General features: G+C 37.7%; 1 protein-coding gene across 8 annotated transcripts in view; it reads right to left on the bottom strand.

Moving 5' to 3' along the window:
• Window positions 1-599: 599 nt before the first annotated feature.
• The window catches only part of LOC124642564 (latrophilin Cirl), a 301,465-nt gene continuing 283,240 nt past the window's right edge, over window positions 600-18,824 (bottom strand). For 2 of the 8 annotated variants that reach the window (XM_047180997.1, XM_047180996.1), the window contains 21 exons: window positions 18,048-18,154; window positions 16,781-16,992; window positions 16,097-16,247; window positions 15,613-15,741; window positions 15,041-15,182; window positions 14,148-14,308; window positions 13,633-13,737; window positions 13,149-13,279; window positions 12,563-12,722; window positions 11,766-11,933; window positions 11,400-11,522; window positions 10,856-11,046; window positions 10,313-10,440; window positions 9,832-10,057; window positions 9,200-9,368; window positions 8,507-8,721; window positions 8,063-8,160; window positions 7,589-7,757; window positions 6,900-7,115; window positions 4,984-5,277; window positions 600-3,780 (listed from right to left, as the gene is read on the bottom strand). In XM_047180997.1, the coding sequence (XP_047036953.1) occupies window positions 2,950-3,780; window positions 4,984-5,277; window positions 6,900-7,115; window positions 7,589-7,757; window positions 8,063-8,160; window positions 8,507-8,721; window positions 9,200-9,368; window positions 9,832-10,057; window positions 10,313-10,440; window positions 10,856-11,046; window positions 11,400-11,522; window positions 11,766-11,933; window positions 12,563-12,722; window positions 13,149-13,279; window positions 13,633-13,737; window positions 14,148-14,308; window positions 15,041-15,182; window positions 15,613-15,741; window positions 16,097-16,247; window positions 16,781-16,992; window positions 18,048-18,154 (4,126 nt within the window). In that variant the 3' untranslated portion in view covers window positions 600-2,949. Of the gene's footprint in view, window positions 3,781-4,983; window positions 5,278-5,800; window positions 6,180-6,899; window positions 7,116-7,588; window positions 7,758-8,062; window positions 8,161-8,506; window positions 8,722-9,199; window positions 9,369-9,831; window positions 10,058-10,312; window positions 10,441-10,855; window positions 11,047-11,399; window positions 11,523-11,765; window positions 11,934-12,562; window positions 12,723-13,148; window positions 13,280-13,632; window positions 13,738-14,147; window positions 14,309-15,040; window positions 15,183-15,612; window positions 15,742-16,096; window positions 16,248-16,780; window positions 16,993-18,047; window positions 18,155-18,824 lie in introns of all 8 variants that reach the window. The other 6 variants (XM_047180999.1, XM_047180998.1, XM_047181001.1 and 3 more) reach the window with 6 other exon arrangements.

Raw genomic sequence — 18,824 nt, 5'->3', positions numbered from 1 at the left:
TACCGAGTGCCAATCGAAATATATCGAAATAAAATCGAAATATATAAACCAGTATATAAACGTATTTAATTTTATGTCATTTGGTATAAACTTTTATGTACTCCTTTTATGCTTCCTTATGTAATACCCTTATGTACTCCCCTTATGAACTTTCTTATGTACTCCTCTTATATACTTTATTATGCACTCCCCTTGTGTACTCCCTTTATGTACTTATATTATGAACTTTCTTATGTACTTCCTTATATACTTTATTATATACCCTCCTTATGTATCCCCCCCCCCCGTTCACCGCCCGCTATTTTTCAAATACCCGCTCCCGCATTTCTTCATTCTTCTTTCATCATTTGCATTTTTTTTTCTGGTGAAACTGTTTACCTACACGCCTCACCATATACTTTGCTATTTACTATGAATTTTAAATGAATAAGACGTTTTTGCTACCGACGAACTTGGGTCACTATTTCATTTGCAATAGTTTTCTAGTCTCTTTCATTATGATAATGTTGAATTCCAAAGTATTTTACAAGTCATGAGAGACTTTGTCTAGGAGACAGGTTTCAACTGGGTGCAGGTAAGAAGTAAATAAAATCACAAAATTCATATGCGCCGTCCTCACAGAACGGCCACTCTTTATTTTTATAAATTTTAATTTATTTACACATTTTTCCTTTTTTCTACTTTACATTTATGACGTTAACGTTTTTAAAATACATTACAAAAACAAAAATAATAATAATATATAACAGAAATACATGAGAAATGTACACTTACATTAGTTCAGACGAATGGGAAAAATAGATGGACTAGTATACCCAATTAGAAAAAATAATCATTCCCCAAGAAAATTTTTATCATTTATTTTCCCATTTCAAAAAAGTATTTTATAAATTTTCGCCTACATGTATAAATGTTTATAAATTAATTGTATTATAGTAAAAAATGGCTGAAAATTTATCAAATACTTCAGTCTAATATATATTGCTTTACATTTAAAATATACATGGAAATCAATGCAGTTATTATTGTACTTTTATCAATTCTAATGAAACAATTCCTTATCATAAGAGGCTGACAGCTTTATTTGACGTTTCTACAGTTAAATGTTACAACAGTTAATCTAAGGTTAAAAAGTAGTTGCGAAACCGATTGAGAGTTCTGCTTTGTTACAAACTATTAAAATGATATTCTTTAAAATTAGATCAATATTTAACTTAGAACGTCAAATACAACGAGCCTACCTAATAAAGTAACAGGTATATCCATGGCATTAAAAATCTACATTACGTAGAAATAATATTTTTTGTCATTTTTTTTATCATTTATTTTATTAAACGAGTTATTTACGCTAAGTTCTAATGTACAGAAAGTGCACAACATCAAATGGTGTCAGTCTATAATAGGTTTGGATGGATGGATTTTTTGAAATATTGACAAATTATAGTTTTTTACGAAGCTGCTGTGGGATGCACACATTATTTCGGGCTACATAGAGTTACGTAGTACCAACTAATAAAAAACAGTGTTCTGTATTCATACATAAAAGAATAATCAGGCGCCCGAAAAGTTATGCAAACATTTTGCCTGATGATCTTTTAAATCACTCAAGTATCAAGTCACTTTGAGCCTTCTATAACACAAGAAACAAAAATATAAGTGACCTTGTTTGTTACCAAAATTTGTGACTTTGTTCAGCAACTTGTGTTTAGTTCATAAAGTAGCTTAAGTTACCACGAATATTAGTAATTAAGTTATAAGTAAATATCTTGATACTAGTAACTATAAGTTTGGGACTGTTCAGTTACTTTATGCAGCTCGATATAATGTGTGCTAATCCTTATGAAGGTATTTTAAATACTCCTTTTGGCAGTGGTAAAAGTTTGTCTTTTGTGCAAAATTGATTTGTTTTATTGAGTAAGTATTAGGATCTTAAAATAACTAGTAGGAATGTTCACGTGTTTGTGCTGGTAGGATACATTTTATAAATATATTTAGAAAGATAAAATTGGTTATATAAAATCATTAAGATAACCATAAGAAAAAGTACCTATACCAGTCTTCAAAAGTAACTACAGTGTAATTTTTGAAGGAGTGTTTAAAATACCCACATGTACTGATATTTCAAATTAAAATCAACCGTATATTGTTACAGTTAAGCTTTAAATTTGTATAAAAGCATACGAAACGGTACTATTATGGCAGTGATACAATAATGGCTAAAAGCGAACTTAAACTAAAGATAACAATTCGTCGTTGTGTTTAATGAAATCAAAAATATTTCAATTTTATATTTTCTACGTTTGTGCACTTTAAAATTATGTGCTTTAAAAAGATTACACCGGGTTTCAAATTGCATTGTCATTTTGTGATTGCATTGAAAACAAGAGTATTGATAATTTTAATTAAAGTATAAAACATTATGTCATACGTTAGTTTGTCATGGTTGCATTGCCTAGAGTCATAAACACCTAAAGTCGCCCCTAGTGCTAGGAGGCGGTTCCTAGAGTCACCCCGCTAAACACAACGACGAAGTGAGACATCACAGATATCATTCCTACAGTAAGAAAACATGTAATGCGACAGAATGCCATGATTGTAACCCAAGTAGTAACGATAGTAAGGTCACACTGGAAGTACTAAATATCTAGTACTAAACGCTAACCATATATACAAAATTACTATCCAATTCGCAAAGTACCTGGTCGCGATATAGAATCTTGAGCCATTATATTTAAATAGGATCACAGTGAAAAAAGTGATTTAAATTTAAGTCACTATACTATAAATATTAATGTCCACGTTATGGCAAGTTTTTCTAAATAAATCTTAAGTGTTGCAAAGACTTCTAAGTTTACGTCCATAGAAAAATTTTCCGTTCTAAATTTCTGTACACACGCGAAGTCGCTAAGACGAACGTTCACAGTCTAATCACATGTTCAATTGCACTGTTTAGAAACTGGGCTGGGAGACAGTCCTGGGGTTGGCACTCTGCGGCTGGTACACGTCGTAGGAGTTGTGCGGCTCCAGGTGGCACACCACGTTGTTCTCCCCGTTGAGGACTGCGGCCAGGGCTCGCATGTTGCTCTCCTGCGGCGGGTGGTACGGGTGCATCAGCCGGCCGCTCTCGTAGTGTCTCTGGTCGTAACGCTCCAGGGTATCCCACTTCCCATACTTCCCGTAATGCTCTTGCTCATGGTGGTGCCGTTCCCCGGGGCTGTACGAAATAAGTGGGCGGTGATCCCCAAAAAACTTTGAGCTTGAAGAGCCGTGGTGTCCAGGATTCTGGCGGCAGTTGTCCGGACCTGAGTTGTCGTCCGACATATCGGACATGAGAGTCTCGTTCCTTTCGATTTCCTCATAGACGGGATCGTCTTGGATGACGCGGAACTCTTGTTCGGATCCTCGTCTATACATCCTGCCTTGCTGGTTCGCGATTTCGGAGTAAGTGTGGTTGATGTTCTGGCTGCCGTGATGATGATGATGTTTCCTGCGGTCGTCTTTGTAGTGTTTTCGGAAGATCATTTCCTGGCTGCCGGGCGAGTGCTGGGACATGTAGACGTGGGGGTTCCTGAAATCGTGGTTGTAGCTGCGAGTGGTGTTGTACCCCTGGGGATGGTGGAGGGGGCTCTCCTCGTCCTTGTGTCGCGGGGAGGGGGGCGCGAGGGAGGCGTCGCACTCGTAGGGGCTGTGCATGTGGTTCTGCTGCGCGAGCTGACGCGACAGCGTGTCGTGATGAGGGAGCGTCGACGAGTTCACTGGGTGATGCTTAGAAGAAGTGTTCTGCAAGATAAGGATTAATATTAGAATGGAGGTTGTAGCTGGCTGAAAGACAGCTCAATTTTGTTTGTTCTTTTTCTCAAAATTTTCTAGGATTAATTTTTTTGCTAGATTGGATTTCTTTTGTCCATAGGTTTGAATGTTTATTTACAGTGGTCCTTAGTCCATGTAAATTTTATTTAATTAGTTCAAAACTCACTAATGACATAGTTAGTATAGTAGTGCTAATCTTAGCTAGACTAAAGTGCTATGAAGTGTTATTTCTCCTGTACACACAGCGAATATGTATTTGGTTTTTATATTCGATGAAACACGAGGTAGTAATCAAATGGATTATCATGACTTGTAAATACATCTGCCATCTTGTTTTGGTTAGTCACTGTGCAATTGTATTAATTAAACAGTAAATATCGTGGATCTGGGATAGCTAGACCCAATTTCCATTATTTAAGGACATCCAAAAGAACATCTATGAAATATAAAAATGGTTATTGCTTGCCTCATAGAGAATTTCTTGTCTACAAATATATTTGTGAGTTAACAATCCATTTGCTAACTACTCCGTGACATTCAAAAATCTGTTACATGGATGAACTAATATGTTTAATGGACATTAAATTGCCATGATAGGCGACTGTGTACAGGAGTTATTTGGAAGGAGATGGGTAGGGCTATATGCAAGTGAAGTGACGTCATGCAATGTCCTCTACGGTTATCCACATGCAGTATGTTAGGTGATCCTTCCACGATTTAGTAAGATCTGTGCCCTGTCACCAATGTTAACTGTAAGATTTTTTTTATTTACAGATATGTTTAAAAATATATGTAGTATAGTAGAAACCTGAAAAAAGAAATTTTTAAATGCTCGTCGCTAGGCTGTTGAAGTAGATAATAGATTACTTACTACATAATCTAATTGGTCTACAAAACTCTAAATCAGTAAATTAGGGTCTGCCTGAACTAGAAAATATAAATAATCTTAAGTGTACTAATTACACATTAATTTAAATAGTAAATAACAAGTTCGAGTTTGAGTTTATTACAACTTTTCAGAGACAATCAATGTTGAAATACTAAAGGCCTACTGCCATTTTAAAAACCCCGTATATACTTCTTAGATCTTACCAAAACGCAAAAGAAAACTAAATCAAATACATGAAACTGTAGTCTAACAGCGACAAGCGTTTTTACAGCCCCTCCCCTCACCTTCCATACGTTAGCAGAATTCGCCATCACCGCCCATTCGTTCGCGCCAATCGACGCCGCCATTTTGTTCGAAAAACAAGATGGCGACCGAGATCTCAAGTTCTGGTACTCATTGGGAACTTCGATATTGTTCCTATAGCTATGCATTGAAGCTATACTCTGAGTGTGAGACGTAGAATGAGGAATATTCTGAGGAGTAGGCACTCGCATCGATCTCGCGTCCTCACTTGGTACGTATATCGGGGCCGTGGGACGAATATTCCACCGCGCAGCCTCAGGTTGCAAGTTGTAACTCTATATAAAGAATTATCATATATTACACATATAAATTATACTTAAATACATATATACTATGTAGGATAGACGACAGAATGACTAATGTATGCGATACGCATTTAGAGATAGGATTCAATTTGTATTTCCAAACTGAATGGTATAATATTTTGGACTGTTAGTCAGAAATATTGTATGCCATCCAGTAATGCTGTCAGTATTTACTATAACCACCACACCACTAAAGAAACAATGTTAATATTCAAAGAAATTATTATTAGTGAAGCATTAGTGATAGAAGGCTTTTAAGAGACAGAAAAAAAAAAACAAATTGGACTTACCGTAAAACGAAACATAAAAAACATTGAAAGACAAAATGTTAGTGACATATTTACAACACAAAAATAAACAATGTTAAAACAAAACATAAACGATTGAGCTGTCTTTAACCAATTAGTGACAAAAGCCGTGGTGTCTGGTGGTATCAATTTTCTTTTTTTGAATCAAAATTTTGGAAATACCCTATCTCTGAATGCGTACGCACCTTGCTGGCCATTTTGTCGGTATCCATGAGGGTATCTTCCGCTACCAGGGTTGATATTGCTCCTAAGCTGCGTCATGGGTGCCGGGGGCTCTCTCTCAGGCATATTATGGCCAAAATTGGCCGCTGTCGCGTTTAAACTAGGTCCAAAATTTGACGATGGTCCAAAATTTTGATTTTCTTGGGACGTGCGTCTGTTTCTGTTTGAATGATAGCTATGTGCTGCGGCTGCAGCAGCTAGGGATGCGACAGCGGCGTTGTTAACAACGTTGTTGTTGTTATGATTATTGTTGTTGACAACAACGTTTAATGTTTTGATAATCAAGTTGTTTGTTGTTGACGCTGACGCTGCAGGGAGCCCCGACGTGCTGGCTGTGCTTTGCTATAAGTTGTAATAGACATTTACTTGGGGTATACTTTAATAAATATAATATCTATAGTGTTTGTTAGTTGGTTTAATAGTGCAGCTACAGTGTCTTAACTTTATCGATATCGATAAAGTTAAAAATTGAGGTCAGTCCTTTTCTATTTAATAAATTAAGTATACCACCACCAATTATCATGCAATATTTTTGGAATTGTTTATTCATGATGTCAATTTGTTATCCAAATATAATTTGACAAATATTCGTTTTTGTCCTTAACATTAACCCGTTGCGTTTCGGCTTTAAGCAGCGGTTTTCGATATTCCCTGTATTATATAAACCCAAAGTTTAATGCATTTGCTAGATTTGTCAAACTTATGTCAGTTATAAAAAAGGAAACAACACATTTCAAAAGAATTTGTAAGGTTTGTAAAGTTTGATAAATCTACCATCACCTGTTATAGCCAATTGGCATAAATATAAGCCAGCTATGTATTTTTAACTCTATGAAGTTATCAATACAAAAACTGCAACCTGATTACGTAACATAATCTCATTTTTTCAATATTCATATGCAATCTGTTACTGATACATTTGTAGCTTTTTAGCTGAGTTTCGAAAAGGGAAGTTCTCAATGCGTCGGATTTTTATTCATTTAATTATTAGCTACATGTTACATAATCAGGCTGTTTAACAAAACCTTTATTTCCCAAAATTCAACCAAACTATCGACATACCGTCACATCCCTAGGGTCGACCACATCATCGACATCAGCCGCGCTCTGATGGTACCTCCTACTCTTGACGGAACCCTGGCGGGTGTCCATATGGTTGGAGGAGGAGGCTGTGGGACCGTTGTTATGCTGAAGAGTCTCTGAGGGTTGGCCCGTGAAGTGGAGGCAGCAGGACAGCCAGCGGTGACGACGGCCGATGCGGGCGCATTCGTTGCGGAACTGGGGAGTAATGGAGTTACAAGTTTAGTAGATATATTAAAGAACGTAGCTAAAGAAGACAGACAAAAGAAAGCTGAGGTGGAAAGAAGGTAATGCTTCTCTTCTATGTGCTAATCCAAATAGATTTTGGAGCGATTTGAAAACTTATTTCAGTCCATGAATCAAAGAAGGCCATAGGATGGGATGGGCAGTTTTGGAATGGGCAACTAGAATCCAACTTAGTTATATTTTTGACATTCATAAGTGCTTGTAAAGGCCTAAATTAAATAAATGATTTGACTTTGGATCCTCTTTATCCGTATGGGCGGTATAGAGAGGCTATAAGGCTTTTTTTATATAAGGATGCTCAGGTTAGTCTTCAATGCAACACGGGTGAGTCTCTCGCTGAAGCTAGTACATATATTAATATGTCTCACCTATTTTTAAAGACCCCTAAAAGATATTGCCATAACTACTTAGTTAGCTTTACTCACCTTATCATTCTGCAAACAGTGGAAGATGAAGATGACAAGACCCTGCAGCGAGTTGAGGATCGTGAAGGCATATGCCATGGCTACCGTCTGCTCGCTCAAGTACAACAGCCCGAAGGTCCAGGTCAAGCCGAGTAGGAAGGCCAGTACTAGCGAGCTCTTCAGCCATACCCTGGAAGAGAAACACGGATTTTATAAAAAAATTGTGGTACCATGTTTTTGTGTGGTAAATGTTGGGTCCAGGCTGTCATTTGAACATCTTTGGCTGTCGTTACGGGTAGTCAGAGGCTAACAACCGGTATTATCAGGAGGTATCGCTTTTCCCAAGTTGAAAAGGTCAGATAGGCAGTTGTCCAAGTTGTATCGAGTTACACTGAAAACTGACAGTTCGCAGACTGGTTTTTTCGTGGTGGGATATGCTTGATTCTGTAGAAAATACACTAAAGATCCAAGAATAAAGGGCAATATTGTACTTACTTCATCTTATATAGTTTAGCGTCGTCCTTAGCCTTCAGGGAGACGGTAGAATGCGTGCACATCATGTAGATTACCATAATCAGGCATATCCAATTTGCCTGAAAAATTGCAACAGGTCATTAGTTGTTAATTACCAGTAGAAAGTCAATATTTTAAGCACTCCAAGACGTGTAATTTGTTTAAAAATAGACCTTCAAATTGTATCCTCCATTTCATTTTCAACCAACTCCCCACAACAGAGATTTTAAGTCGGATATTATTTTTTGGTCTCAATATTCAAACTTTTTCTTGAGGTGTTCGTTGGGAAAGGCCTACGTTCGGCAGTGGACGGCAATTGGCTGATATGATGATGACTAATCCATACTAACTCCATATAACACAATATTATTTTCTCTTTCAAATGAAACTTTCTAAACTCCTAAAGAAAAATAAGCAAATACTCACCACCAGCACCAAAATGACAGGTCCAACAAAGCTCATCATGAACCACCGATCAGTGGTGAGCCAGCAATGCCGGTCAGTGCCATACCCCCCAGGGTAGACAGCAGCAGACACCAGGACTATCAGCGCCGGCACCAGGTAGGCGCAGGTGCAGTACCAGCGGGCTCGAGGGTGTTCTGGTTCGAAGACTTCCACTAGCATCGCGTAGAGGTGGAAACCTGGAAGGGTTTGGTATTTTTGTTAAATTCTGACTATGTATCTCAGGAACAAGCATGCCCTGCTTAGGGAAGGCTTATGTGGTCTTCGAAGGGTAAGTGTATAAACACTGCTTTGCTGCTTTAAATCCTACGAGGAATATTTCGAGATGATTTTCGGTACACATATGTTACCATCTTCTGACCTGGGAATCGAACCCAGTCAAAGAACTAATCTAGAATGGTGACATAAAAGAAAGTTTCTTTCTTCAAAACCCAGTATCGTAATACAACCACACCATTTGAGCATAATAATGTCAAATATAGCAACTTTTTATTTATTTTCTAGTTATTAAAACTTCATGTAAAAAGAAATCGTACATTGAATGCCTCAAATCATTCTCTACCAGTCAACTATCTATAAATATGTCCCAAGATAAAAAATTGTTCTGATAGTCCACAAATACTTTGCCTAAACTTTACTCAAGATTCAAATACATACCTTCAAGGAACATCCACGCAAAAGCAGCCAGGAAGAAGTAATGCAGCAACCCAGCGACGACTCCACAGAAGATCCTGTTGTCTGTCTTATCGATGCCAGCCAGGAACACCACCTCAGCCACGAGGAGACAGGCGCAGAGGTTCTTGTGGATTAGTGCGCGGTCTGACTGCTAGACCAAAGGAAAGGAGTGAGAATTGGACAAGAAGTAAAAATAGTAGGGGTTTAAAATGCTTCTATCAATTAATCAATTATGTTATTTATGAAACAGGTGTTTACTGTGAAACTGTAAAAAAGCTATTGAAAAACTGTTGTTGTTGTATTTTTTAAATTGTTTTTATGACCAAGACCACGACCAGTTTTACTGGTGTCACGTGGTCGTTACATCTTAACGCTTTTTTATCTCTTTTACAGTTTATCGACTATCATAACTTCTAGGCTTTAGTTCACCGACAACATAAAGGTCCGTTTTTCTTAAAACAACTGCCTACTTTAAAACTTGTACGTGAAAATTCATAGTAACTAGTTGTTTTAAGAAAACTGAAGTTGATGTTGCCAGTGAACTTGGGCCTTTAATCATTTTCGACGATAACTGTACCTAAAACACAAACTTTTTAAAAACCTCCAAAACCTACCTTCCCATTCCTGAAGCAAGTAAACACAATAATGGCCGCTGCCAGCGCCACAGTAGATATCCCACAGCCGATGTACGTGAGGGTCTGCAAAGCCAACTCGTGCGCAGCACTGAGAGGCACGCCGTGGACATCCATGAGGATCGCGAAGTTTGTGAGATGGGAGCACGAACAGCCTGTGTGGGTCGCGTTAGACCATTCCACTTGGCAACCTTCGGGAGACCAGCCGCTGTGGAAGATGGATGAAGAAATTAGTGATAAGCAATCGTTAGTTGATGTTAGTTGATAGTGAGGTAGACTTTTTATTTTTTTATCGCAACATCATAACATGACATCACACACATAAAGGAGAAAGTTTATGTTTATCCAGTTAGTTACTTCTTTGCAAACGGCTGAACGGATTTCATGTACATATGTATTTTGCTATCTGAGGAATATGTTTTATTTGTAAAATAGTTACTCTGAAATGAAAGTGTAAACTTACTGTAACGTATAATCCCAGAAGACACAAGCGGGATTGGTGACGTTCTCAACCTTGATATGTTTCATCGTGATCTGCACCATCTGAGAGAGTTGGATGTGGCGTCCATTGCCTAAGCTTGCTGATATCACCTGTGAATAGAATATTTAAGTAAAATCCAGAATTTTGTTACTAGGATCTTTTTAGAAACGGCTTTTGAAACTAGATTTTTATGGTTAGCAGTTGAGGGATGTCTTTGTCTGAAGAATTTGTTTTTAACTTCTGCGGGTTTACAAAAAACTTATACAAAATTAAAAACTAGTCAGAGACTTGTGATGAAATTTTAAAATAACAAGATGAGTTTTTCTCTTAGTTATACTGTGACTGTAAGCTGTGAAAATAACAAAATAAATATACAAATTGCAGCGAACACTGTTTAACTTCCAAAAGCTTCACAGGGGTCCCATATTAAAAAAAAAATAAGTCTTCCATACATGGATCAATTTATCCCAAACAGTTTGTTCATGATCCCAACCTAAAACCCAAAAATCTCACAGCACTCCTTACCTTGGAATTCAGTACTCGAGTAACATTCCTCTTCTCCTTTTCAGAGTTGATGCTGGTGGATGAAGAAGTACCGCTGTCAGCTTGAAAGCTGGAGAGGAAACGAGGAGTCTTGCCGAAGGTCGGAGGTAAGATCTGTTCTAACCGGTCGAAGGCGAAGAAGACGATACGCACTAAATCGTTCTGACGGTTGTCTGAAAAGAAGAATGTTTTTATGATAAAATAGGTAAATCAATCGAAACTAATATTATAAAGCTGAAGAGTTAGTTTGAATGCGCTAATTTTTCTTTCACTCTCATAGCCCGATGGGACGGCAATCCGACGCGACCGGAGAGAGATCAGGCGCGGGACTGACATTTACATGCTCTCCAATGCACGAGTGTGTCAATACTCAACTTTCAGACTCTGTACTACTTTTGACAGTTTCTCAAAATCCACATTGCAATTTCTTCCTGACCTGGGACTCAAACTCGCGCTATGTGACAACTACACAGACTAGGCGAAAATAATGTACTATGCTATGTACGAGGAGGAAACAGTTACTTACCAAGTAAAGCAGCTTTGGGTATGGTGATGGTGTCCTCAGAGCCTTTCCACTGCTCCTGCGCGATGGGTGACGGAAACGTCTCGTCTTCCACATTCTTTACTTCCAAAACCCTCACTGATAGACCTGTAGTCGAAAAAGTTTTTATATTTATTATATACTTCTATCTATATATTTAAAAGAAACTTTCTTTTATACCACAAGATCGGCTGAACCGATTTGGCAAAAGATCGATGGAAACCAAAGGAAAATAAAATAAAGGAAAAACCTTAACTTTTTAAACCTGTTTTTGGATTGTAACACTAAATTAATAGTAGCTGTAGTTTTGGTACAATACACTTATTATTTTTATGTGCTTTTGGTACTTACAAATATTCTTCACAATCTGCAGTATAGTTTTCTCTTTAGTAACAGCATCAGCTAATAAAAACGCGTTTTCTTCAAGTTGTGTCAACAGAGCACTGGCAGCCCTGCTCTGGGCTTCAGAACTGAGGTCTGCCCACGAAGACCTCTGCGCTTCTTCCAGGAGATTGGACCCTGGTGGAGAAGATATTGGGTTGAAGTTAAGGAGGCTGGATCCTGCAGTGAGGGTAAGCAGAAAAGCAAGGTTAAGGGTTAAGATGAAGCTCGATTCTTTACTCTGTTTTTTGATATTTTAATTATCTGTCTAGTCTTTTCGAAACTATGCTTGGGTCGGCTTTTATTCTTACAGGAGTACCTAGTAAAAGTTTTACTCGGATGACATATTATTTCACCATGTGCTGAATCGGTTGTTTTTGAAAAGAATTGAGCTTCAATTTAGGCAAGCAGCATAAGTAAATAAAATAATAAAGTAAATTAGTAAAAATAAATAATAAAGTACAGAGAAACATAAGGTAATACAGTTAGACAGCATCAAAAGCAAGTAGGTATAGATGTTATTTCACGACAGCGGGTGAGCCAAACTTGTGTGTGTACTTATTGGTCTTTGTATGCGTGAGCTCGGGAGTGCTCACACACACAAGTCTGATTTTCGAGTCTTACAAAGACAATGTGCATTTACATATGCCAGTTCTGGTTGGTTCAAAAACTTTGACATATGTACAAAGAAGCAGGCATTGGCTCAAAAATTTCAAGCAGGTCAGGTCAAAACTTATAAAATAAGCTTATTTTCATTTCAAACTTACCAGTTTTGATAACTCCAAGCAGCATATCAGTGACTATGGCCTCTCTTTGTCTCGGGTCGGGGAAGGTTTGTACGTTCTGTGACATTCGTTGAGCTAGCTTCTTCATAATACTGGTGGTGGTCATCATATCACCCCCGTATAATGTCTTTGATGATGTGACCTGATGGAGGAAAGTTGAGGTTATGTAGAGGTTTGATATTGGATTTTAAACTTTCGTTGTGTAGTTATAAGGTGTGAAATTGATTGTGTTCAGTGTTGCAAGATGTTCCAATGATATTTTAGATTATGTTTAAGAATATTAGACACAGTACAAAATCGATTCATTTGAAGTACTGTATTTTTTTTTATAAAATTGGATCTCGATGGAAAATTCTTTATAGCTATTTATTTTGAACTTTATACATGTAGGAAATTATGTATGAATAAGTAGACTGGAAAAGACACTTTAAAAGCTGTATAAAATTAAACCTACTTCTATGGTCTATCTAACCGAATAAAAGCTATATACATTAATTTAATTGTCCCACAGCAGGGCAAAGTCTTCTTAGTATATACCCCTAACATTCTAAACCCTGGGTACACATACCTGTGCCAAATCATTGCTGATGCTCAACAGTGATTCTCCCTCCCTCACTCGAGCCTCGAGGCTGTTCAGCCATACGGAGCGACACTCACTCAGATCAGGAGTCGCGCCGTGCCATTCTGGTATTGCATCAGCTGTGGAAATAACAAAAATAATGAGAATAATCTTTCCTACTACAAGTATAAGAAATACAGTGATCCTGCTACTCAAAGCGGTTCAAAACGAAAAGGTGGTGGGATTTAGTCCGATCCCTATCGGAACTCCGATTTCTAAATACTCATGTTTCTTAAGATTCCCATCTCCAAAAAAAGGGCAATAAAGGGTTATTGCTTAAAAATTGGAAGCCCTTTTTTCAAGTTATCCAATACCTATATGTTTCCATAATGAGATCAATCTTGACACTTTTAACTACCCTTTTAAGTATTTATTAAATAGAAATTTCTATATTCTTAACAAGTACAGCCCTTGTCAAAAGTCTTCTACTTACTGTATATCAAGTCATTGGCCACTTGGGCGATGTTGCCAGCTGTTTCAACTAGACCAGTGTTTCCTCTGTAGTCTTTGATATGTTCGGGAGAGTCACCGTCACGACCTGGACGAAGACAATACAGGATTCAGTACAAATATGGTACTAGTAAAGATATAGGGAAGAAATTGATGACAAAAATTCCAGGGGAAAAATGAACTGTGACACCGGAAACTCATCTTCTAAAAGATTTTTTTGGTTTATCTGTAGGCATCAAATTAATACTAAAAATGTCGATAGTTGTGTGTATGGATGTCCGTTCCTCTTTCACATAAAAAACTTGATGTATTTTGATGTAACCTCGCAGTATCATAGCTTATATGTCAGAATAACGTATATTCTACTTTTTAACCAGATGAAGAGGGAAGTAGCTTATTTGTAAATATGGGTAAGTAATACAAAAAATCCGAAGGTTAAATTAGTTTTAAATGAGTTTTTTTCTAAAATTTATTTATTAAAAAAAAAATCCGTCCTACCTTTCAACAGCGCTTCAGAGCCAAGTCTCCTGAGGAGTTCCATCTGTCGATCACTGGGCTGATCCAGGCCAAGGTCGTGAAAGTTCTCGCCTGAAGGTAGACCGGTGCCGCGGCGTCGGGGACGCTCCTCCTCGGTGAACTGGTGAGGAGTTAGCGTGCATCTGGTGGGGGAAGGGGCGTTAGATATAGTTGAAGGTATAATTAACAATAATGGGGATATAGAAATTAGATTAATATTGATCTATGTATAGAGGTTGGGTATAGATTCTAAGTACGATTTGTCACATTTTTTTCTCTCTTACTTACTACCCGTGCCGATAAAGAATGGGATTAGAAATCGCGACAGCTGTATTTACCTCTCGCTCATACACTATAGCACATGAGCGAGAGTTGAATACAGCTGTCGCGATTTCTAATCCCATTCTTTATCGGCACGGGTTGTACCTACTTATATGGGAATGGCTCAATTAGGGGTTATTTTACCATTATATAAAATATTACCAAAGAATTAAACATTGGTTTAATATGTACATACTAGCTTTCGCCCGCGGTTTCACCCGCTTCCCGTAGCCGGATGGTGACAAAAACTAAATCCTTCTCCCGGGTCTAAGTTACCTCCCCTCTAATTTTCAGCCAAATCGGTCAAGCCGTTTTCATGTTAAGCCGTGACAACGGAAAGCGGGTTTCATTTTTACATATAGAGATTATGAAACTATCGAGAACGTCATTGTTAAAACTGTCAAAAACCTCCTCGTTTTTCGAAGTCGATTAATAACCTGTGATGAAACAAAAGTCCATTCATTAAAGTTTGTGTCAATCTTCTCAGAATTCTACAGGTGCACTGAAAATACACAGTCCAACCTTATTCTCTAAACAATAAAGTCGATACTCACTTCCACCTAGCTAACCCCGTAGCTCCGCCCGGACACGGCTGGACAGCATACGTGCCCGCCATAGTCCAGTTCCAGTTCAACCCTCGCGCGCTGACTTGCGGGCAGAACACTCGCCGACCGATGTTGGGGGTTGCTATCGTTGCTAGGGAAGGCATTTACAGGTTAAGATATACATTTAGTTAGGGTATCTATGTAGTAAAAAAAATGGTAGAACAATTTGGAAGTAAGTTGTGATATTCTAATCCGAAATCGTTACACACAAACATGAAGAAATATGTTATAGATATTTTATCTCACGAAAGTGGGTGAGCCATACTTATGTAATATACTCGCACATTGTTTTTGTATTATTTGGCGACTAGGTTTATCATTACTTCATTTCACTTGCATTCTTGAGACATCTATAGCAAAATGAATAAAAAAATCTTTTCATGTTTTCTTTATCCTCTAAAAAGGTTATTATTAAAGGCGAAAAACTAAAGCTTATTATTTTGATGCTAACTACATTTATATGACCACCGAAAATATCACAGCAGTGACCTTTTAAACTTGAATGTAGACTTATAACTTACAAAAAGTTCTTTCAAATTCGTCCAAGATATCGGTGCCTGGTCTGCTGTCCTTCGGAGGCGGGTGCACCGCTGGTGTCGGCTCCGAGTCTTCATCTTTAGCTGGCCACTCCATCGTGCCTTCTGTCACAGCTGACGAAATAGATGATAGTGGTTAGAGGAGTTTTGATATGTAGATACGACATCTATTTAAAAAAGATTAAAACTAACAGACGGAGGAGAAACAAGAACATAATATTTTTGATGAATTGAACTGTGTGTACAGCAGATTCTTTAAAAACCTATCTAGTCCTACGCTTAATGTAATTTATTTTAACAAAACATAACAAAATCTTACCGTTGAAAAAAATAACCTTTAACTTGTCGCGTATAGTTTCCAAAAATGACCTACTTTAGGTATTTGCGTCAAAAACACTATTGGTACATGTAAAAATTTCATAAGTAGACCGAGCACTGTCATGTTAAATAAATAAGATAATATTCTTACCTGGTTCATCTTCTTTAGCAGCCTTATCGTTCTTCTGGCTATGGTCAGGTTCAACAACTTTCGGTTCTTCTTTAGCTTCTGGAATGTTCTCTCTGGAACTCTGCGGAGGTTCCCTTTCGGATGAGGAGTCCGGCTGCCTCGTCGTGGTCTTCTGAAAGACAGGGGTGTTATGAATTGTTGGGAAATGGGATTTCTTTATAAATATGTAGATTGTTTTGAATTAATATCAAGAGAGCGGACTATGGTGTTATTGTTTCAATTTAAGTAAGGTTTTATTTGTTTCAGTTTCAATTTTAGAAACAAAGACTAGGTAATTAATTAAGATACTAATCTAAAATCTAATATAAGAGTCCACTTGTAACTTATTTAAGGAAATGTATTTTTTCTTAAAGTTTAAATAACTGAACTTTCACGCTAAACTGGATTCTTTTCCAATTTAGGTTTTAATAGAATCCTTTATCACAATTGAAGAATCCCGTAACTGGACACCTTACAATATCAAACACAAACAATCGGTAAACACGCCAAATATAATACGGGAGTAAACTCTACTCATACATACATAGGTGAGTGGTTCACACATGATGTCGAATCACGTCATACGAGTACAATTTCACCTTACCGTCACTACACGTTGCACATAAAAATACTCCTTTTCGGACGATTAAAAAAGAACTCAATCACCTTAGAAGCGACATCACCAAGCTTCACCTCGGGGGGTAGCGTGATATGTGGCCTGAAGGTCGGAGGTGTGATGACAGTGGGCTTCTTCCTCTCGTTCTGCTGCGTTTGGACTGGACTCTTGGGGATAGGCGGCTGGGTAGACCGCCAGACTGTCGGCTGCGACGTGATGAGCCATGGGGGCGATGGCCGGTTTGTTGTGCTGGTTGTTGAGGCTGAAATTGGAAACAAGAAAAAGTTTATACAATTGCCAGAAAGTCAAACTGTCAAACAACTCGAATCTGTCAAATTTTACCAATCGAACATTGACCTTCCACTATTGTGATAAGGTTGAAAATCTATCGAAGAAATTTGACGGATTGAGGTAGTTTCATGTCTGTATATGATATGCTCACTGACCTCTATATTTACCACTGGACCGGCTGTTCCGTACGTTTGACAGCAATTTTTTTGTGCCCATTTGAAGCGCCAATATCGTCTAAGCGAGTGTCCACAGAACTAATTTTGACGTATAATTTCAAATGGCTGTGAGAGAAGTGTTTGTTCATTGGTTCAGTGTAAAAATAATTTTAGTACCACGGACACTCGCTACGTCTAACAACGCCAAAATGGCGATTATCAAACGGGCACAAACGCACGTTGACAACAGCCTGTCCAGTGGTAAATATAGAGGTCAGTGGATATGCTTTATATCCGGTCTAGAAGAAATGTTAAATACGTTTTGTTTTCTCGTAAACTATGGTTGCTGTATTTAAAATCAACAACAGGAATCAAATAAGGAATAATTTCCTGTCACTGTGTAAATATTTAATCAAGTAATTTGATAACTGAAACGGCAATTAGGTACTTGACTACATGTTATTTATAATACAAGAAAGTAACAACTAACCCCTGAAAGTGTCTTTATATTTAACTTTCAAAACATCCTCACAATTTCCCAAGTTAAAAATAAAATCCTGTAAACGTGGGCTGGTCTTCCGTCAGAATATGACGTAAACAGTTTATTGTTGACGTAAAGAGACGTTTATTTACGTCAAACTTACCTGATACTGTCTATCATTTAACATCCTTGGCAGTCGTTACGGGTAATCAGGAAGCCAGTAAGTCTGACACCAGTCTTACAATAAGGTGCTGGGTTTGCCCGGGTAACTGAGTTGAGGAGGTCAGATAGGCAGTCGCTCCTTGTAAATCACTGGTACTTAGCTGCATACAGTGAGACTGGAAGCCGACCTCAACATAGTTGGGAAAAGGTTCGGGAGATGAAACTTACCTGGTACGCATTGGTAGTGGGCTTCAAGATATTTGAGGGTGTTTGGGCACGGGTCACCAAACATATTCGTGCTGGCTAGTATACTGCAGTTTTGGTGCATACTACATCTGTAAATAGAGAAAGTACAGTTTAATTTATTGTGTTAAGAGGATTTTTCAGTTAAACTACCTTATTTCTCCAAGAAAAGGCAAGGTATGAATGTTGGTAATGAAATCATATATCGAACAACCAACCAACTAATTAATCGAATTATTCTACTGAAGGATAAATTCATTAACTTAGTATTAATTTTTTTGTAACGACAAAAAAAAGTTGAGAAAATGTACCAAGACTGTTATAGTTCGGCCATTCAGAGAATGCGTTCCTGACACGTCGCGATTGAACTGACGACGTAACTACATTCATTGATTATTGATATAATAATGTTGTTTTAATGCTCCTCAATTGTTAAAACGGTAAACAACCAGCAAAAATATTTTTATCGTAACTGCAACGCCATTGCAAAGTTACGTCGTCAGTTCAATCGCGACGTGTCAGAAACGCATTCTCTGAATGGCCGAACTATAACTCTGAACAAAATGGGGGTTAAAGTGACGTGACAGTATTACAAAACATTCTAAAGTCAAAATTACGTACTCATTAAGTACAAAATATACTTGTAAGTACAAAAATACAAGTATAACGTATCCTTCAATCAATTTAGATGTCATTTACATGAGTTAGGGGAAGGACTGCCAGTTTATTGGCAACTAGCTGTTGCCCGCAACTTCGTCTGCG

Source organism: Helicoverpa zea, chromosome 25, assembly GCF_022581195.2.
Source record: "Helicoverpa zea isolate HzStark_Cry1AcR chromosome 25, ilHelZeax1.1, whole genome shotgun sequence".
NCBI lineage: Eukaryota > Metazoa > Arthropoda > Insecta > Lepidoptera > Noctuidae > Helicoverpa > Helicoverpa zea.
This window is presented reverse-complemented; position numbering and strand designations above follow the sequence as displayed.